Source organism: Lithobates pipiens, unplaced genomic scaffold, assembly GCF_037356315.1.
Source record: "Lithobates pipiens isolate NorthernLeopardFrog02 unplaced genomic scaffold, aLitPip1_a1.2 Scaffold_13, whole genome shotgun sequence".
NCBI classification, from domain to species: domain Eukaryota; kingdom Metazoa; phylum Chordata; class Amphibia; order Anura; family Ranidae; genus Lithobates; species Lithobates pipiens.
In genome coordinates this window covers 165208476-165231191 of record NW_027507718.1, presented here as the reverse complement: position 1 = coordinate 165231191, position 22716 = coordinate 165208476, and the positions used below count along the sequence as shown (strand labels likewise).

The 22716-nt window shown below is 44.5% G+C and overlaps 1 protein-coding gene across 1 annotated transcript in view; it reads left to right on the top strand.

The window, feature by feature from the left end:
* The window catches only part of LOC143974426 (FYN-binding protein 1-like), a 449689-nt gene that overhangs the window by 119736 nt on the left and 307237 nt on the right, over positions 1-22716 (top strand). The window contains exon 3 of the mRNA XM_077475803.1: positions 1309-1408. Within this exon, the coding sequence (XP_077331929.1) occupies positions 1309-1408 (100 nt within the window). The remainder of the gene's footprint in view (positions 1-1308; positions 1409-22716) is intronic.

Here is a 22716-nt window from a genome sequence, read left to right as displayed (position 1 = left end):
AATGAGCTAGTATGCACCACATACTTGCTCATTATGAAATACTTATCTTAGAACGAGGCCCCGTCATCTGGCCCAATCCACGCCGAGGGAGCTGACATTCCGGGTATCGCGGCTCCGGCGCTGTGAGTGGCCGGAGCTGCAATATCGTCTCTGGCAGGGTCTGGCGTCTGCCGGACTTTCAGCTGAGAATCCCCTGTGCACATGCGCCGCTGCAGTCAGTGCTGCATTGCCTACAGGTAAGCCTTATTACCTACAGGTAAGCCTTATTATAGGCTTTCCTGTAGGTAAAAGTCCCAAAATTGACTGTACAACCACTTTAAGGGATAATAAGTAAATGTTGAAATATAATCCATTAAAGTGGGCGTCGAGGTAGAAGGTTTTTAACTTACTGCATGCAGCTTTCCCCGTTGTCCCCCCTATATACATACCTGAGCCCGATCCTGATCCAGCAATGTGCATGAGAGCCATGGCTCTCCCGCGTCTCTCGATCAATGATTGGCTCAGATACAGCAGCTGGAGCCAATGCCAATCAAAACCAGTGGGGAGAGGGAGCGGGGCCATGTCCTGCTCTGTGTTTCTTATGGACACTCAGAACGGGTCTCGGGAGCAAGCATGCATGAGTGCTCTCAAAGCAAGTGGCGAACGCATGCCCCCATAGCAGGGTGGACGCATGTGTAGGTCCTGTATAAATCTAAAGTGGTAACCTGTAGTCTGCTTTTAAAGTGCCGCCTATGGATAGTAAAATTTACATCATTTGTCCCTGTGGCACTGGTGTGCGCAATTTTAAAGCTTGACCTTTTCAGTATCTATTTACTCGGCATAACAGCACCTTTCATCATCTTTTATGTTTTCCCAGGAAGTTGCGTTATGTATTGGATTTTTTTGACAGAATCTGTTAAAAATGAAATCAAAACCTGTCATGATTCAATCATTATTTAATAAAAATTGTGTTTAAAAAAAACGTTGCGCAAATGCCATGTGACAAATAAAATTGCAAAAGCCACCAATTTATATATATATATATATATATATATATATATATATATATATACTGTTTGGAGGTTCTAAGAAATTTTCTAGCAAAAAATACTGATTATTACATGTAAACAAAAAAGTGCCAGAAAAGGCCTGGGGGTCAAGTGGTTAAAGGTACACACAGTTATTCATAGTATATATTTTACTGGTTTTAACATTACAGTATTAAACTTTAAGGCGTGTCCAGTAGTTTTACATTATTTGCAAACAACATGAAGGAAGCTGATTCTTCTGCTCAGGAAAGTATAAAGATTTTCATTTTTTTCTTTTCAGCTCCACACCAACGACCAGCACGATTAACCTCTTCACAGTCTCAGCCTAATCTCACCACGTGCTATCCACCACATAATATTCGTATTCGGAGTTCACTCAGGTAATAGATAATTACTGCATGAAGTGGGCGAATCGGTTCTTGCTATTTTCAAAGCTAAGGCGTGGGAGTGTGGAAACTGTCATTGGAGGCATGTGCAATTGTAAATAACGTACAGTAGGGATTGTATCCTTCTTTTAATCTGATTTTGAGAACGAGATGAGATAAACACTAATCCTTTCAATTATATGGCTGGGAGATGCCGTTAAACTGGATCAGGATGGCTGCTGTGCCAATGTGGACACCCCAGCAACACTGTATTCCCATGTTGATGGAGTTCTATATGAAAGGTGGTATGCAATGCATACCACAGAATTGTGGACAGGCCCAGACTGGGACAAAAAAAAAAAAAGGCCCGGGCATTTTATACTAAGCAGCCAACTTTTCCAGGTACCGGGGGAGGGGGGTGTTGGTAAACATTCGCCATACAATGCTAGTACCGTCTGTCTCCTATTGTGCCCACACTGCCCAGTGATTCTGGTGGTGCGGGTACAGTGTGGCTCTCTCTGTTGGTGCGGATACAGCATGGTTTTCTGGTTGTTTTCTGGTGGTGCGGATACAGCGTGGCTCTCTCTGGTGGTGTGGGTACAGCGTTACTCTTTTTGGTGGTGTGCATACAGCGTGGCTCTCAATGGTGGTGTGGGTACAGCATGGCTCTCATGGCTCTCTCTGGTGGTGTGGGTACAGCATGGCTTTCTCTGGTAGTGTGGGTACAGCGTGCCTCTTGTGGCTATTGTGGCTCTCTGGTGGTGTGGGTACAGTGTGGCTCTCTGGTGGTGTGGGTACAGTGTGGCTCTCTGGTGGTGTGGGTACAGTGTGGCTCTCTGGTGGTGTGGGTACAGTGTGGCTCTCTCTGGTGGTGTGCGTATAGTGTGGCTCTCAATGGTGGTGGAGGTACAGCATGGCTCTCTCTGGTGGCTTGGGTACAGTGGGGCCCTCATGACTCTCTCTGGTGGTGTGGGTACAGAGTGGCTTTCTCTGGTGGTGTGCATATAGTGTGGCTCTCTCACACAGCTACAGCCCATGAAGCCGCTAGTTCCACTGGAGAAGACACAGGCATGGCCACATAGTGGTAGGCGAACGGCGGCCGTGGCCTGTGTTAGCCCTGTCCAGGCCACCGCTTCCCTCCCGTTGTGTGGCCTGATCATCAACAGGCCACGGAGTGGATGGCCCCGGCCCACCAGGCAAATGCCCGGTCTGCCCTATGGCTAGTCCGGGCCTGATTGTGGACCAAATGTTTACGTAAAGTAAAGCACCATGGAAAAAGTTAGACCTGGAAGCTGGATTTGCAGAATAGAAACCACATTGGAAGAGGCAAGACCTAGGAACTGCAACAATATTACATTGGAGTGAGTGAGGACAAGCCAGAGTTTAAAAATGGTCCCACATGAGAGTCTAGAAGCCAGCTGGTATTCTTCATTGACTACCTCCATAGAAAATTTGGACTTAGCTGTGTGCTGACCCCAGGTCACACCCGCTGGGTTCATCCTGCTCCAGCATCACAGACCACGTGTTGGAAGACACCAGGGGGGAGGTCTGGAGCTAATAAGTGAACTGTAAGCAACAGTGTAGTGTAGTAGACCACCAAGTTACAGTCTAGAAGTCTTTTGACACAAGATAGTAAATATCCTTATCAGAGGTGAAGACAGGCAGCACACACAGATAACCAATGACATACCAAAGGTCTGTCTTAACAGTTTAATAAAATGTAAAAACACAAATACACTTTGAATCCATAATCCCACTTTTCCCCAATACCCTCCCAATCCCAATTTCCGTAGTTCCCAATTACTTCCAAAAAATTAAGAATATAGACATAAGATATATGTTTAGTAAAAATTGACTAGCAGCAAGACAGTACATGAGCACTAAAGCAGTGTTAGAAGTTTTTGAGGTAATTAATATCTTAAAAGATAAAAGTTTCTGAAAATATATGTAAGTTATATGTTTGGTGGTGAGTGATGGTTTCTGAAGGTCACACAACAGCAGATCATATAGGGAGGAGGGGATTTGCTGAGTAGGTATTTATATTTTGAGTTACTAGTCAGGACAATGGGTGGAGTTATGTTACTTATCTATAGACTGAACCATATTGGGTATATATGCAAATGTGGGTGTTATTAGAATATGCTGACATAACATCTTGAAACAGTATAAGAATGGACTAGGGTGATAGGAAAGGGAGGATCGGTGGGAAGAGAAAGGATTCTACACTTTGGAGAATGTAGATCAGATGACCCATTCCTCCTTCTGAAGCCATCACCATGCCATATGTTACCAGATGTCAATCTTGTCTTTCTGAAAAATAAACCAACTATTGAACGGACGAAGGATTCTTCCATTTCTACTCCTGAAAGTACGTTTGAAATGCCTTGGATGAAAATTACATATCTCCGCTAAACACACCCTTTGGAGAAGGGTTACTGATTCACATATAACACAAAGACTTTGCTAGTTATTAAGAAACGCCCCTGTGAGTGAGTATGTAGAGTTTACACTACATTTACATTTTACTTACTCTCCTATACTCACTTTTTACAAGCAGCAATATAAAAGAATAGGCAGTAAACTGAAAGAACCGCGGTGTCATGGTTTTGTGTACATTGATCCGACGCTGGGTTTTACTCCCTGTCCCAGTTGCTGGGGCTACTGCCAATCCGCCCTGAACCTAGGTGTTAAAGTGTTTATTACCCTAAAAAAAAAAACTGATCCTGTTCCCTTAAAGCATGTTATACAGCACAGTGCTTGTGCTGTGTAATTTGGCACCTGTATCACCTAAAATACCTGGCTGATCCTGCCTGCTTCTGCCCTCCCCTCTGTAAACTGACCACGGTTTATCATGGCTGCTGGGCCCTGACATTGTGGTCAGTTTACGGGCCTCTGTCATCCTTTGTCTCTTGTCTCCTGTCCTCTCCCCCCTCCCTGCCTTCACGCTCGTATCAGTGTCCCCCCCCCCCCTGCTGCTATAATAAGTTACTGTTGAGACAGAATAGTTGAACAGGAGGCTTGGACTTTATAGGCACAACCAAACAAATTATACAAAAATATATATTTTTTTTGTACATATAGAAAATCTATATTTTTTAAATCCATATTCATAAATCAAATATAAGATAAAGTGCAACTACTGTATATAACTAATTAACAACTGCATGGAAACTTGGAGATTAATGAGATCATTCCATTATAGTGTTGCATCAATCACTATTCTCCCCTTCATATATTATCCCATGTCCTTAAAGACTTCAGCCCCCGGACCATTTAGCTGGCCAAAGACCAGAGCACTTTTTGCGATTCGGCACTGCGTCGCTTTAACTAACAATTGCGCAATTCCCCACAAATAGAGCTTTCTTTTGGTGATATTTGATCACCTCTGCGTTTTTTTTTTCTGCTATAAACCAAAAAATGCGCCAATTTTGAAAAAAACACATTATTTTTTACTTTTTGCTAAAAAAAAATTTTAGGCCGATACGTATTCTTCTACATATATTTGGTTAAAAAAATCGCAATAATCGTTTGATTGGTTTGTGCAAAAGTTATAGCGTCTACAAAATAGGGGATAGTTTTATGGAATTTTTGTTATTTTTTTACTAGTAATGGCGGTGATCAGCGATTTTTATTGGGACTGTGACATTATGCCGGACACAACAAACTATTTTGAAACATTTTTGGGACCATTCACATTTATACAATGATCAGTACAATTAAAATGCATTGATTACTGTGTAAATGTTACTGGTAGTGAAGGGGTTAACACTAGGCGGCACTGTAGGGGTTAAGTGTGTCCTTGGGAGTGATTCTAATTGTGGGGGGAAGGGCTACGTGTGACACATCACTGATTACAGGGAGCTGGGATCAGTGACAGTGTCACTAGGCAGAATGGGGAAACGCTTGTTTACATTAGCATTTCTCCGTTCTTCCTCTCCATGAGATGATCGCGGGTATCCCCACAGACATCAAGTCTGCGGGACCCGTGATCCTACTCGTGGAGCTCGCGCCCATTTGCGCCAGCCCTGCCATTCTGTCTATGTATATCTACATGCGGCAGTCAGGCAGGGCTTCCATCAGGGGGGTACAGCCGTCGCAAGTCTAAGGGACCTGAAGAAGGCAGGATAAGGTACACAAATGATCTCCCAGCTTTTGCTGTTCTTGTGTGACTGACACTGAGCTCTGACATCAAGCTCTTTACTGCCACCTCTGGCTGCTATGTGCATGTCCCTTGGGGACACTAGCTACCGGAAGTGACGCATACCGAGTTTGTTGCTCGTTTATAAAACGCTTGTTTTACTCTGTGTCTGTGAGTGTCTTTTTGCTTTTTAATAAAACGTACTTATCAAATATACTACACTATAGGGCATCCTTCCTCTATATCTCTTTGACTCTATATACATGCCATTTCGCTGAGGGACCCTATTGCTGAAATACCTAAGAGAAATCTCTTAAAGGGGCCACACAGCATAACAGGCAGAACAACACACACCAGGATCTATGAACACCACAACGGGATTTTAAAGGGAAACACCACCAAGGATCCCAAAGATCATTATATATGCTGTTACCTTACAGCGGTAAGGTAAGGGGACACCCATTACCAGACCATACGGGATCACGAAGGATATATTCCCCACCACCAGCACCACTATCCCCCATCGCCATTTCTTCACAATTAATCACATTTGTTATATTGAAGCACTGGCACTCTGTGCGATTTTGAGGATAATTGCTGCACTTTGCACTTTAAATGGACATTTGATATTTGCATTAGTCTTGTTTGTTACTATATTTTTATATATTTGGGAAGGTTATCTATCTCTATTACATTAGAGCACCAGCACTTTATGCGATTTCAAACGAATCCCCACACGTTGCACCTTAAATATATTTTATATGTTTTTTATATTGTATATTGTTTATTAGCGTTGTCACAGCTATATGAACACGGAAGAGTATCACTACTTTTTATTGAAGTATGCTATACGAATCTATATATATGTCTTATTCGAGCAATTGATTTTATGACATGTCGTATCTATACTTACACCTATCCAGTTTATAATCTTTAGGATTACTGTTTGTTCAATCCAATTACTGATATAGCATACTGTTTTTTGTGGGGGTAGGCGAATTCCACCCCAGTACAGCGCACCACTACTTTTTTACTTTTAATTTCATGAATCCATGCTGTTGCTTAAAATATTTTTTTCCTACAAGAACCCGTCCATGTGGTCTTTTATTAATCTCTCCAGTATCTTCCCAACTATAGAAGTTAAACTAACAGGTCTATAGTTACTTGGTAAAGACGTTGTTCCCTTTTTAAATATAGGAACCACATTGACCCTGCGCCAATCCAGTGGTATTATTCCTGTCATTAATGAGTCCCTAAAAATTAGATATAATGGCTTAGAAATTACAGAGCTCAATTCTTTTAGGATCCGTGGGTGGATGCCATCAAGTCCAGGTGCTTTATCCACCTTTATTCTGTCCAAATATTTCTGGACCATATCACTTTTGAGCCATTGTGGATTTGGGGCTATGTCACTACATCCCCCATTATGGATATGAGCTCCCCCATGCTCCTTTGTATACACTGAGCTGAAGAAAATATTTCATAATTTAGCCTTCTCTTTGTCCCCAGTCACCCAATCCAGATTATTTAGTAAAGGGTCCTACATGCTCAACTTTACCTGTTTACTATTAATATATTTGAAGATTTTTTTGGGGTTTGTCCTACTATCTATCTTTTGCAGTCTGTCTTTCATTTTGAATTTTTGCATCCTTGATTTCATTTTTACATATTCTGTTATATTCTTTGTAACATTTAAATTACACTAGTGTTCTTTCATTTCTATATTTTTTAAAAGCTCTTATTCTTATAGTTTGTAGTTTTTTTTTACTTTGGTCCGTGAGCCACAGAGGTTTTATTTTTAGCCTTTTAAACTTATTGCCCATGGGAATATACTTTGCAGTGAGATCACAAACAAAGTGTAATATTTTAAGAGCTAATAATCACAAATATTGTACATTGGCTGGATAGTGTGTTAGTAGCCTCACTAGGCCACAGTGTAAGCGGGAGATGCAAGGCAGGTTTAATCCTGAAATTAAAATGATATTGTATTATTTCAGGCACAGTAGCCACAAATATTTTACAGTGGCTGGTCAGTATGAAAGCAGATTGGTTAGGCCACAATGTAAGAGGGAGAAGTGAAGTAGGTGTTATCCTGAAATAAATGCCAAAGTGTATTATTTCAGAGAAAAATAGCCTTATACTATATATTGTACAGTGGCTGGAAAGTAGTCAAGTAGCTTGTTTAGGCCTCAGTGAAAGACAATAGCCACAAGAATTGGTACAGTGGCTGGACAGTATGTAAGCAGATTGTTGAGGTTGCAGTGGAAGAGGGAGACACAGGACATGTTTTAACATAAAATCAACATTTAAAGTATATTATTTCAGAAAACAATACCTATAAATATTTTACAGTGGCGCGTCAGTATGTGAAGAGCTTGGTTAGCCTGCTGTGCAAGGCCTCATTCACATAGCCAAATGGCCAACCTTGGTGCAGCAAATATCTTCTGATAAACTGCACATAGGGGCTCTAGTGTGCATGTACAAATAAATTATAGTCTGACAGCAGCTTGAGCTGTCCACCAATGTTAACAAGTAATTGGACAGGAGTTGATTACTTGTGGTTAGAGAAAAATGACTGCCTCTGTAGCATGCTGGGATGATCATCTGTTCCTAACCACAGATCATTTCTGACTGTGTGATTACATCTGAACACCAGTGGACACCTGCAATCACTCAGTCCATCATTGCTTCCTGGCCATGGCTGTACGCACACACCTGGGTTACAGAGTGCAGTTTTTTGCAGTATAGGTGCTGCACCACAGCTAATTTGGCTCTGTGATTGAAGCATTTTTGTGAGACATGAGGCAAATTTTATCCTGAAATAAACATAAGAGTGTATTTTTTCAGACACTATAGCCACACAGATTGTACAGTGGCTACAAAGTACATAAGCAGCTTCTTTAGGACATGATGTAGAGGGAACAGACAATGCAGGTTTTGTCCTGAAATAAAACATTTAGAGAGTGTTATTTCATCCAGGTATCAGAGGGATACAAATGTCTGATTGGGTGCTAGACAGAGGCTACAAGATCGAATACAGGGTGCTGGAATGCAGAGAGTATTGCATATTGTTAGCCAGTACAGGACCAGTGCTGGGTGGTGCCAAAACATAACATTGGTGAGTTCTGACCAAAAAAAAAAAAAAGCAATCACAATGCAATTCACAGTAATGTAGCCCAATACAACACTGTATAGCAATGTATAGCAGCAACAATCTGTCTCTCTCTAAACACACTGTCAGCTCTCCCTATCCACTCTGACAAATGGCTGCTGGGAACCCAGCCATTTATAGTGAGGTGGCTAACACATAACAAAGTCCTCATTATTGGATATTCTAAGCCACTTGATCTAATTTCAAAGGTGTCAGTCCTTCCTTCTCTGAGCTGGCCACTCAGCTGTCGGCTAATTGTCAGCTCCTATCTCTCCACAGTTACTCAGCTGTTGATGATATCCTGCTCGTCAGTCCTGCCTACTTAAGCCGTCCAGCCCAGAGGATCTCTGCCTGTGCCTTAGTCAACATCACAGAGACAATCTCCTGCATTCCTGTTAAAAGACTTGCTTGGCTGATATCCCTTCTGGCTCCAGATCCTGCTTGCTGTTTTACTACGTTCATCTCCAGTTCCCTGACGTTTGGCTTGTCTGACTATCCGTTCCGGTTCCTGAACTCTGGCTATGTTTTGACTATGTTTCTTCTATTTACTTTTTTTTATTAAACAAGTGTGATTTAACTGTACTTCTGTCTCAGTCTGATTTCATGGTTTCTGATAGTAGGCGAAGACCAGGAATTCAGAATATACAGTCAATCCACTTATTGGTAATATTTTTTCCAGATTGGATGAGCAAGATCACAAGATCAGTGTGCCATAGCATTACAAATGCTCCTGAGTTGCATGGCTCACCTGGAATCTCCCACTGTGGCTGCTCCAGTACAACCTGTGTTGCAGGCCGTCCCTGCTGCTGCGCCAGTCTCTGTGCAGGTATCTGCCTTGAGTATTACCTCTATAAGAGGTATGTCTGGTTTCGCTCTGCTTCCCCAGCAATTTGGGGGTGATCCAGTCCAATGTAGAGGCTTTCTCAACCAGGTTGAGATATACTTTAAGATGCTGCCCCAGGCGTTTCCTATGGACAGAAGCAAAGTAGGTTTTGTGATAGCTTTGCTTTCTGAGAGAGCCTTGGCCTGGGCAAGCCCTCTATGAGAGACGCAAAAACCTGTTGTCTTGAGTTACCCTAAATTTGTGGCCTCCTTTAAAAGGGTATTTGACGTTCCCGCACACTACGCTTCTGCTGCCAAATGCCTCATGTCCATCAAATAGAGTACAAGAACTGTTGCCAACTATGCCATTGAACTCTGTACTCTGGCAGCAGAGGTTGCTTGGAACAATGAGGTCTTCATTTGTGGCTGCTTTTTCTCGTGGTCTCTCAGATACCATCAAGGATGATATAGCAGCCCTAGATATACCCACTGAGCTGGAGAAGTTTATCACGTTTGTCATCCTCATTGAGCCCAGACTCAGAGAAAGACTCTCTTTTAAGGAGTGCTTGTGGAAGCCTTCTGTATGTTTGCCTCTGAGCTTTGTAATCCCTCACCTCCCATGCTTCCTGGTACAGAGTCGGTCAGTGAAGATGAAGCCATGCACTTGGGCTTCACACGTCTCTCTGCGGATGAGAGAACCTTTAGGAGGAGGGAGAGATTGTGCCTTTATTGTGGCCAGGCAGGTCACCTTTTGAAGTCTTGTCCTACCCATCCAAGGAATGCCCGAACCTTGAGGTCCTCTCACGGACAGACCTTAGGTGGCGTTGTTTCGTCCCCAGTTATCCAGAAGGATAAGACCCTGGTTTTGGTCACCCTTTCTTGGGCTGAGTCATCCGTCGAGATACAGGCTCTAATCGACTCTAGAGCTGCAGGCCTGTTTATTGATGCTATCATTGTATCAAAGCACTCAATTCCGCTGCAGTTGCGTGACACTCCAATTGCCATTGAGGCTCTTGATGGGAGACCCCTGCTAAAGCCTGCTCATGTGAATTTGACTCATGAGACGGTTCCATTGTACATGGCTGTAGGGGCTCGTCACCATGAGATAATCCAATTCCAAGTTATTTCCTCACCTAAGTTTCCGCTGGTTATTGGTTATCCTTGGCTACAGAGGCACAACCCCTCTTTTGATTGGCACCATGCTGAGGTTCTTTCCTGGTCGCTACAATGCAGTAAGACATGCTTCTAAAAGGTATCCAAGGTCCTGTGCATCTCTTCACTCTCCTCCCTGTAGGAGGAGTACCACGATTTTAAAGATGTCTTTAACAAAGGTCAAGCCATTAGTTTGCATCCACATGTCAGGGAAATAGGCGCAACCTCGCGAGGTACGTTCGTGTTAACGCGCGTCAGCGCACACGGAGGCGCAATGTGGTTCCTAGACAAACGCCCGACGTTGCGTCTGATCGAGTGCGAGTATGCGGTGTGATACGAACGCATAACGTTACACGTGGTAGGCGTACGAACGCTATGGCGCGCACACGACGTGACCTAGGCACCTTGCCTATTTAAACGTTCACCTGACAGTGCCGCATCGCTGGATTATCGTCAGCTTCTCCTGTGTATCTGTGTCCGTGATTCCTGCTGTCTGATCTCCTGTGCACCGACCCGGCTTGTTTGACCTGCTTCTGTTGTTCTCCTGGCTCCTACCTCTGGCTTGTACCCGACGTCCCTTGTCTGCTCCCTGCACCCGACCTCGGCTTGGCTCCTGCTCTCCGATCTTCAGCTCAGGACCCGTTGCTCCGACCTCAGGACTGATCTTCCGTGTTTGACCCTTGGCCTGGCCTTGACCCTGCTATTGGACTTCTGTTATCCCTCTCCTGAACTTCCTTGCACAGTTGCCTCCGGGGACTTGTTTACTCAGCTCCTTCATCTGCTGCTGCTACCAGGCAACCTGTGCTACTGTGGGCACTGCATCCCTGTGTCATCTTCAGAGTTGTGCTGCACTCGGCCGCAAGGGGAGCCCTCTCAGCATCTCGGCCTCCCCCTAGATTCTGACACCACATCGGCCGTTTGATTGTACAATTGACCTTTAATCTGGTGCCATACTCTCTCGTGGCCGGGTTCACCCTTTGTTGGTCTTGGAGGATAAGGCCATAGAGGAGTATGTTGCAGATGCATTTTCTCAAGGTTTCATGCACAAACCCTCATCCCCTGCTGGTGCTGGATTCTTCTTCATGAAGAAGAGTGGTGAACTGAGACCTTGTATTGATTATAGTAGTCTCAATTATTTCACGATTAAGAATGCCTATCCAATTCTGTTGATTACAGAGTTATTTGACCGCCTCAAGGGAGCAACGGTTTTCACGAAGCTTGATTTGAGAGGGGCTTACAATATCATGAGGACTAAGGAGGGCAACGAGTGGAAAACTGTTTATAATACCAGAACAGGCCATTATGAGTACCTCGTAATGCTTTTTGGCCTTTGTAATTCATTAACGATGTCCTCTGAGATTTGTTGCAGTTATGTGTGGTGGCTTATTTTGATGATATCCTCATTTTCCAAGTCCCTGGAGAGCCACCACACAGATGTCGTGTGCTTCAGAAACGAAGAGAGAACAATCTCTTTCGTAAATTGGAGAAGTGCGAATTCCATTGTGGACAGGTTAAATTCCTGGGTTATGTAATTTCCACTGCTAGTTTTTCGATGAACCCAGAGAAATTTTCAACAGTCTTACAGTGGCCCAATCCGTGGGTTTATGTCCTCTGCATCATTTCCTGGGCTTTGCCAACTATTATCGGAAGTTTATTCATAACCTCATCTCTGATCAAGCCCCTGACTGATATGACCAGAAAGGACGGTAACCCACAGAGTTGGTTTCCAGTGTTTGTTAAGGCCTTTGTGAGTCTCAAGGCTGCCTTTGTTTCTGCTCCTGTGTTGGCACATCCTGGCCTTTTATCCTAGAGGTGGATGCTTCTGAGACTGGTGTTTGTGCCCTTCTGTCCCAACGTCCTACCTCTGAGAGCGCCTTGCATCCTTGTGGCTACTTTTCCAAGAAATTGACACTCGCGGATTGCGATTACGAGATTGGTGACAGAGAGCTGTTGGCGATCATTTTAGCCCTGAAAGAATGGAGACATCTCCTTGAAGGTATCACAGTTCAGGTTCTCATTTTTACTGAACATAAGAATTTCACATTCTAGTCTGAGGCTAAATGTCTCCCTCCCAGTAGGGAGCGATGGGCTATTTTCTTATCAAATTTCAATTACATTGTCTCATTCTTACCTGGTACTAAGAATGTAAGGGCTGATGCCTTGTCACAACAATTTTCCTCCACTTTCAAGTTGGAGTCGGTTCCGGTTTCTGTGATTCCTCCTGATTGTATTCTGGCTACAGTTCTCACCAGTCTCACTTCTCCTTTGGGTGACAATATTCTTTCTGCTCAGGTCCATGCTCCTCCTGAGAAACCTTGTGACTGCTGCTTTGTCCCAGAGAGTCTCCGTACTGCTGTGCTCCAGACTTACCATTATCCTAAGGCTGTTGGCCACCCTTGGAAGAATCAACTCTTTTGGGCCATTTCCCAACAATTCTGGTGGCCCAGTCTATGTGTTGATATAACCGGCTTCGTAGATGCCTGTTCTGTGTGTGCTCAGAGTAAGACTCCACAACACCTTCCAGTGGGCCTCCTACAACCCATACCCAATGGAGAGAGGCCCTGGACCCACCTGTCTATGGATTTTATTGTAGAGTTACCCAACTCCCAGGGCAACACAGTTATCCTTATGGTGGTTGACCGGTTCTGAAACATGTGTCGTATTCCATTAAAGTAGTTCCCCACTTCTAAGGAACTGGCTTCCATTTTTGTGAGATCTTTCGCTTACATGGGCTACCAAAGGTGATTGTCTCGGACAGGAGTAGTCGGTTTGTGTCCCAGTTCTGTCAAGCCTTTTGTGCACAGTTGGGAGTTCAGCTTGTTTTCTCCTCTGCCTATCACCTGCAGTCTAATGGGGCTGTAGAACGAGCCAATCAGTCCTTGGAGAAATTCCTACGTTGCTATATTTCTGACCATCATAACAACTGGTCAGACCTATTACTATTGGCAGAGTTTGCTCACAACAGTGCCTTGAATTCTGTTTCATGATTGTCCCCGTTTATGGTGAGTTTTGGTTCCCAACCTTCCATGTTGCCTGACTCGTTTGTTCCACAGAGTATTCCTGCATTAGAGGAGCAGCTCTGTGGTCTCCGTTCCACTCGGGCACAAGTCCAGGAGGCTTTGCGACATGCTAATGATAGGTACAGACTTCATGCTGACCGCAGACTCCTGCCTGCGCCTTCCTGCCAGGTTGGGGACAGGGCCAGGCTGTCATCTTGCAACCTCCGACAGTCCATTGTTGACCGTAAGTTCCATGGGTGCATGCAGTACCTGGTGCATTGGAAAGAGTACGGTCCGGAGGAACGCTCTTGGGGCTGATCTTTTTTTCCCCCCTCACTCGCTTCCCTTATTTCTCTGTTGCCATGCGGTTAACTTTGCACCTTTTGGTTCTTCTGCCAGCATGAGCCTAAAGCCCCGTACACACGATCAAACAATCCAGGTGGAAAAGTCTTGAGTCCGCCAGACAGTCTGCCCGTGTGTGGGCTCCAGCTGACTTTTTTTACCCAAAAGTCCGGCAGACTAAGATCGTAGTTTTGCACATCAATCTGTCCGCCGGACTCGCATTTCGGCGGACAATACGGCCGTGTGTGTGCTAGTCTTTTGAAATGAACGGACTTTTCCCGCCCGGAGGAAAGTCCACTCATTTTGAGCGTGGCTCCAGGTAGCTGGGACCAGCGAAGGAGGCGTTGTTTGCCCCGTAACCTGGTATGGACTTAAAGGGGCATCCCTAAACTGAAAAAACGGCGTGGGGGTCCCCCCCAGGTCCATATAAGACCCTTATCCGAACACGCTACCCAGCCGGCCAGGGAAAAGGGGTGGGGACGAGCGCCCCCCTCCTGAGCCATACCAGGCCGCGTGCCCTCAACATGGGGGGTGCCTTGGGAAAGGGGGGGCTGTGTGCCCCCCACCAAAGCACCTTGTCCCCTTGTCCCCCCTCTTCCCGACAACCCTGGGCGTTGGTTGTCGGGGTCTGCGGACGGGGGGCTTATTGGAATCTGTGAACCCCTTTAATAAGGGGACTCCCGGATCCCCGCCACCCACCCTATGTGAATGAGTATGGGGTAGAATGTACCCCTACCCATTCACCTGGGAAAAAATGTAAAAAAACACAACACACAAGTGTTCAAATAGTTTATTGCGCAGCTCCACGGGGTCTTCTTCCGTCTTTGGGGGTCTTCTCGCCGGACTCCTCCGCTATCTTCTGCTTGCTCTTTTACTAGCGGAGGAGCTTCTTCTTCTTCACCGCCACCCTCTTCTTCCAACTTGGGGGGTCTTGTCCCCCTCTTCGGTTCTTCTTGCTTCACCGCTTGTAAAAGAGATAGAAGAAGGCGCGGTGGCCCGGCAAGAAGATCTTCGGTTCTTCTGTCGCCGCTGTCTTCTGGCCTTCTGTCCTTCTGTTCTTCTCTTCTCTTCTTCTCTTCTTGAGTTGTTGCCTCGTCGCTGTCTCTGGTCACAATGACAGGGACGCGGCATGCGGCGACTTATATAGGGACATCGCCGGATGATGTCCCCGCCCATTATGATGTCACAGTCCCAGAGGATGCTTCTTGTCTATTTCAGCCCCGGCCACTTACACTCCCGCTCTAGGAGGTCCAGAGGCCTTCTGGATCGTCAGGATTTTTCTAGGGCAGAAAGTGACTCCTCCAGTCCTGGCAGACCCCAGTTCAAAGGGCGCAAGTGAAAGATAGGGATGAGCTTTTTTTTATTTTTAATAAAATAATTTTTCAAAAGTGTGTTTGTCTTATTTAACTATTTTTTACACTTTCTTTGTGAAATGGTAGGGGTACTTTTGTACACCCTTACCATTCAAACAGGGGGGGCGGAATCTGTGGGTCCCCTTGTTAAAGGGGGCTTCCAGATTCTGATAAGCCCCCAGCCCGCAGACCCCCACAACCACCGGCCAGGGTTGTGGGGATGAGGCCCTTGTCCCCATCAACATTGGGACATGGTGCTTTGGGGGGGACCCCAAAGCATCCTCCCAATGTTGAGGGCATGCAGCCTGGTATGGTTCAGGAGGGGGGCACTCTCTCGTCCCCCCTCTTTTCCTGCGGCCTGCCAGGTTGCGTGCTCGGATAAAGGGTCTGGTATGGATATTTAGGGGGAATCCCACGTAATTATTTTTTTTATTTGACGCGGGGTTCCCCTTAATATCCATACCAGACCTGAAGGGCCTCGTAATTGAATTTGGGGGAACCCCACGCTTTTATTTTTTTATCAATGACTTTCAATGAGTGTTCTCTGTATTACGAGAGCCGACAATTCATTATAGCCGCAAGTGATTTTAAATGACTTTTTTTCTGCAGAAATTACACTTTGTGCAGGGACAGTTCTAAGCACGGGAAACATGCGCCCCTTCACAGGCATACTATAGACACCCCCCAGGTACGTAATGTAAAGGAATATTACACTTTTATTGTTTCACTTTAATCATTAAAATCACTGCTCCCGAAATAACGGCCGTTTTTAAAACTTTTTTTTTGCATTGATACATGTCCCCTGAGGCAGGACCTGGGTCCCTAAACACTTTTTAGGACAGTAACTTGCATATTAGCCTTTAAAATTAGCACTTTAAATTTTGAACGTTCGAGTCCCATAGACTTTAATAGGGTTCCAAAGTTCACACGAAGTTTAGGTCTGTTCGCAGGTTCTAGTGCGAACCGAACCAGGGGGTGTTCGGCTCATCCTTAGTAAAAGCACACAGCTTCTCCTCCGAGGGCACAGCACACGAAAGGAAAATTTGGGTCATGGGGAGATGACAATATGCCAGGAAAGCCACTTTGCAGCAACTGCTTCAGGCAGCTTGCCAGAGACCAGGAGTATGAGAGTCAGCAGCCGTCAATCTTGCTCAGGAAAATAGTCTGCGACTCCCTGGCAGAATTTTCCAGTCGTCTTGGACAACCAGGGACAGAAGCAGATAAACAGACCTGCACAAGGTCTAAACCAAGCCATTCAACCCTCTCTAACTAGAGAGGTACCAGGCACTTCAGGAGTGACTCCAGCCCAGCGGATTAGGTGGGCTGATTCCCCAGACCCAGTATTACAGCCAACCTTCCACACAGAGGAAGAAGATTTCGCCGCCTCCTCGGCAGAGGTCGGCCGCGCTCCTTTCTCAAGCTGTTAGACACGGGCTAGTAGGAGGGTGATATAGAGGTGGGGGAGGGAAGTGTTTAACATCTAATGTACCAAAATTGGGTGGCGCTTATGGGCGGGATGGTACAGGCAGAGACAGCGAAAAACATTACATAATAAAAGCAGAGGGGTGGGATCGGAGAGGGTAAAAAAATGTCTGGTGTGGATATACATGTATGAATACAAACATTATTATGTGTAATAAAACACAGATTAGTTGTGAAGAAGAGGGAGGGTTTAGGAGGAAAGGAGGGGGAGCAATTTAGAATAAACAAAATAACAGCAAAGTACATGTATATACAGCTTTTATACTTTGCTGTTATTTTGTTTATTCTAAATTGCTCCCCCTCCTTTCCTCCTAAACCCTCCCTCTTTTTCATAACTAATCTGTGTTTTATTACGCATAATAATGTTTGTATTCATGCATGTATATCCACACCAGACATTTTTGTGCCTCTTCCCTGCTTCTGCCCCTCTGCTTTTATTATGTAATGTTTTTCGCTGTCTCTGCCTGTACCATCCCTCCACTAAGCGCCATCCAATTTTGGTGCATTAGATGTTAACCACTCACCTGCCCCACCCCTATATCACCCTTCTAATAGCCCCTGTCTAACACCTTGAAAAAGGAGTGCGGCTGCAGCTGATCATCTCAGTCTCCCTTGCATCTGCACCATCCCTACTACCCAGATTAGAAGCACCAGCTAGGTAGTTGTCCTACAATTTCCACTCAACTGGTGGTGTTTTCCTTTCAGCCTCTGTACTTAGAGCTTGCCTGGCTCCCTCTATGTGACTTCACTGCACCTCTCCTGACATGGGATCTCCTCACACAGTGGAGAGCTCCTACCCCTTCACTCTACTGGCCCGTGCCATTCAGCTGACTTTCTCCTCCAGACAGTTTCAGCCTCCTGTTATGTCATCTGTCTCTCTGTAGATGAGAACTCAGGTGAGAGGTCCGCTGTGCTGATAGGACAGTCAAAACTTGACTGTCCGCACAACAACTTATTGGTTGAGGTCCACCTCCCAGGCACACTAGATATGTATGGGCTGCCCACCCCTGATGGTGGCCCTGTCAGTATTATGATACTGGCAGCAGTGCGGCCACTTTATGGGGATGCCAGACCGAATTGCATCCCAGTTTGCCCCATAAGACTAGCACTACACTAAAAGTCTAGCACAAGCCAGTGGGGACACTTTTCATGCTGCCCCTCTTCAAAGTGCCACCCTAGGCCTGGACCTTGTTGACCTAGACCAAGATACAGTGTTGATGCTGCCATCAGGAAAGGAAAATTCTGGTAAGTATTTGATACAATTTTCCATTTTTTTTACTAGATAACAACAAAGTATTGAAAGGAACAGAAATAAAAAAGCTTTATGCTAAAAGGTATTTTTTCCTAACTATCATAAAAGCAGGATCATCTTAAAGAGACTCTGTTACTTTTCCCATTCAGCCTTCCCCCACTTCTAATGCGCTTATACTCACCTTCCCCATGCTTTCTTGCTGATCTGTTGCTCTGCAATCCTAACAGTTTGTAAGGTTCCATGTCAGATGGTGTTAGGTTGATGGCACAAACCTCATGTGTTCTGGCCTGGCAATTAAACAACAGGCACAAGCACTGCATCATGGGAGAATGTCACATGCTCCAACCATACCCAGAAGTACTAAGTTTTCCAACAGAGTGGTGGGGGGTGTAATTGGGAAGATAAGTAAAGCTGGGTCAGATTTTTTTAAGTTGCTCTGGTGTTGATTTACTAAAGGCAGTTAAGGTTGAAAGGGAAGTTGTACTTCGCAAGGGAACTTGCCCCAAAGCTTGGTGGACGTTGTGAATTTTCATTTTGCAAAGAATTCCCAGTCACATACAAGAGGTTGATGATGAAAGTCAGCAGAGTTTCACCACATTCAATAAGCTCTGGGGAAAATTCCCTTGCAAAGTGCAACTTCCCTTGCAAAGTGGACAGCTTATTTGCATTTAGTAAATCAACCCCTCTATCTTCTAAAGTATAGGGCAACCCTCCAAAAATACACATTCTAAAATCTTCATCACTGTTAACATAATTCAGCGAACAATCGTATTTTCAACTACCTTTTTTTATTATGTTATTTTCAGTCACATGACTGCTGATGCCTTACAAGCTCTTTGTTTCTGACGACACTGCAAATTCCTCAGTGGGACCATGGTTTTGCTCGCCTTAGACAGCAAATGAGGCTTCAAAGCCTAGCATGATACACTTGTAAATATTTGAGAATAACGTAAAAAACATTCAAGATAACATATTTTGGATAGTAATAATGAAGGCTCAAGCCTGGTACACACTACAGTTTAAAAATAAAAATAGTAGCTCCGGTAGGGAGCCGCTTTACTTACCATGCGAGGTTAGCTCAGCAATCTCCCCTTCTGAGCTGTTGTGTTCTGACAGGGGGACACCCCCCCCCCCCCCCACCAGAATACTCAGATCAGTGCTTTCTGCCATTGGCTGGCTGAGAGTGTTGATCGAGAGTTGGTTGGCTGCTGGTTTTCCAGCCAGCTTCTGTCAGACAAACTGACATAGTTTGGCAGAATGTCGACCAATGTTTTTTGTTACGGCAAATGTCTTCCGACATTCTGCCGTGTGTACGGGGCTTTATTGTTTGCTTAACCACTTGCCTATCAATCTTAATTGTAGTGCTACAAAATAGTGAAAATAGTGAAATAATAAATCAATAACAAAGTAATAAATCCTTAATCCTGTGTAAAAAAAGGCAACAGCAGTGACCATAAGTCAAAGAATAAATGTCCACAGATCTCAGTCCACTCAAGGGGTTTTATCTTCTAGCACCGGCTTGGAGTCAAAACAACCTCTGAATCAAACTGCTACAATGTACAGATAAGAGGATGGGTACTCTTACCGTAAGAGATGGACACATACACCATAAGGCAATGCGTCATGCGAGCTTGAGAGGCTGAATAGCCAATGATGGTAGGTCCCCAACTCAATGTTATCCCCCAAAGTGTGGCTCGAATCTGCATCCGCTTCAATCGGAGTCCACGATTCCAAACCACCAGCTCCAATATGGATAGATGACTGGGATTGATCTCTCAAAAATTAATCCGGGGATATCTGTCAGATACCAAATATGGGGAAGAAAAAGATATGGAGGCACGCCACATAGTATAGGTCAACCAGTGAAGGTTTATTGAAGTAAAACACCAAAAATGGTAAAGCATAAAAAAATCATGTGATAATTAAAAAGCAATATGGGAAGCAGAAAGTGCTGGCCACTTGCCTACTGGGCACTTTCTGCCCAGGCCAATTCTCAGCTTCTAGTATCGTCACACTTTGAATGAAAATTGCGCGGTCATGGAACACTGTACCCAAATTAAATTTCTATCATTTTGTGGAGACAGATAGAGCTGTCGTATTTAATCACCACTGTGTTTTTCTTATTTTTGCTAAACAAAAAAAAAACCTGCCAATTTTGAAGAAAAAAACCCTGGTTTTCTGCACAATAGTAATCTTTCTTCTTCATTGATGTGCGCTAAGGCTGCACTGATGGGCACCGAACGGTTGCACTGATGGCCACTAATGAGGCAGCACTGATGGGCACTGATGAAGAAGAGGCACTGATGAGGCTGCACTGATAAGGCAGGACTGATGGGCACTGACGCTGCACAGATGGAAACTGATTGGCACTGATGGGGCTGCACTGATCATCAGGACACTGATGATCAGTGCAAATGTCCGCCAGGCATGTACTGGCCATTGGGACTACAGGGAGTTTCCCGGTGGGCCGATGACTCAGTGGGCCGGTTTCAGTGACAAAGTAATGGCTGCGCGGCTTGCCCTCAACTTCATGCAGTGATGTGAGAAAGATGAGAAAAATACAGAGGAGAATAAGTGAAATAATAAAAGAGGTTAGTAAGGACTCCTTATGTTATGCTACTTATGTTTTTTTTTGCACAATTACGTATAGTTTTATATACTGTTTTTGTGCTTGTTTGCAAAATTAAAGTGGGCTGGTCTGGATGAAGTCCAGGGCCAAATTTTTGTCCCAGTCCAGCCCTGATGTCCGCTGTCACAGGAAGTTCGATTATTGGCTTTCCTTTCCTCACATAGTGACAGCACTGAGGAAAGGAAATGCTGATATCTGGGATTTGGTTACATGGGGTCAGCTGTGATTGGACACAGCTGATCACATGGTAAAAAGCCAATGTCATTGGTTCTTTACTCTGATTGGTGATACGCTGTGTTCAAGGGACACATCTCCACTCGGATCGATGCACATCCCCAGGGGTGCGCACAAGCCGCATGACCAGGAGGATGCCATATGAAGTCCACCTGGAAGGAGGAATGTCCCACCCAGCCATCAATCTGCTATAGGCCAGGCAGGAACTAGTTAAGGAACTTTTTATTTTGCCTGAAGTTCCACTTTAAGTCTTTTTAGTCTTTTTATTTATCTTCTGCTACCTTTTATCCTAACATACTTTCTATTTTACTGCATGCATCAGTTACTAGCTTTCAGCAAAGGATTAAATGACACCTAGATGTTTTGTCAGGGCAGTGTGATGGATTAAGAATTTTGAATATGCAAACCAAGACTGCTGTCGTACTAGCCACATCAACCTCAGTCTCCCAGCAGTGCAGCTGAGAGGTTGAGCCAGCTGCCAGTCCAGGCATCTGGGTGCATCCCGATTGTAAATTTGGTTTCTTTCCCCAGCTTGGACCGACTGATGTCAGCCAACAGCAGACTTTAGCTCCCACTGCTTCCAGTGTCTCATGTGAGATCAGGAATTGGAGGTGCAGCTGGGACAGCGCTGGATAGGTGACAGGAGCCAGGTACGTTAAGGACAGGGGGCTAGGACAGGTAGTAGAGTGTTTTTGAATCCTGATTAATGGAATGCACATTATGACTTTAGAACCACATTAAAATTCATCCCATAATGTATGATGCACACTGATTTCATTAATACATTTAGATATATATAATATTACTGAATTCATTTTCATTCTTCTGAACAACGTAAATTATTGCCATAAAAAAAATTCTTCTGTTTTCTAAAGTTTCCAACTAAAGGACTGTTTAACATTATCACCTTTCACAATATTCTGAAACTACCAATTAGCTTTTTGGTGTATTTTTTTCTATGACTTACAATACTGGTTGTCGGGAGGATGCAGAGAATATTTAGGAAATCCTGCAGTTGCATAAGTTTGAAATCCTTTTACCAGAAATGTTGCAGATCTTCTCTTGTGTTGTTCCTCTTTATGTAAATTTTGTTTATAATTCTTTGAAAAGACTCTTTCACTTGCGTTCATCGATCTATTTTTTATGCTGTCATCAACATTTCATAATATTATTGTTATTTTGCAGATTTTCCCTGCTGTTTTTTTTGTTCTGTTATTAAGCAAGTTTTGCTTCATAATTAATATATGATTTTGCACTGCCTATGTTTGGACAGTGCTGTGATACTGTTCAGTGCTCTGTATACACAGACAAAAATTATAGCCAAAAATTCTGTGATTCAGTTGGTGATAAGGTCCATTCAACTGTCCTTCATTTTCTCTGATGTCAGATTATATATGTATCCTCATGCCTAGGCCTTTAGCCATGTTTGCCAATTAGAGCAGCCACGGGAGTGACAACCCTATAGTAAACATGACTCAAGCTCTGAGCTCTTTTCTCTACTTTCTTCAGCTCTGTGTATACAAAGGAGCATGGGGGAGCTCATGTCCATAATGGGGGTATTATCAGAGCTCAAGTCCTGCGGGAAAGCATGGGAACGGAATTCCTGTACTTTTTCCACAACAGGAACTCAGTTCCCATTAGCAGCCGCGTCCTGCAAGACTTTGAAGTATGCGAGCTGTGTGGCAGGTGCTACACCAGCAACCGCCGATACAGCTTGCAATAGTAAGTGCCGCACACCAGGGGTGGACTGACCATTCAGGCATTGCCAGT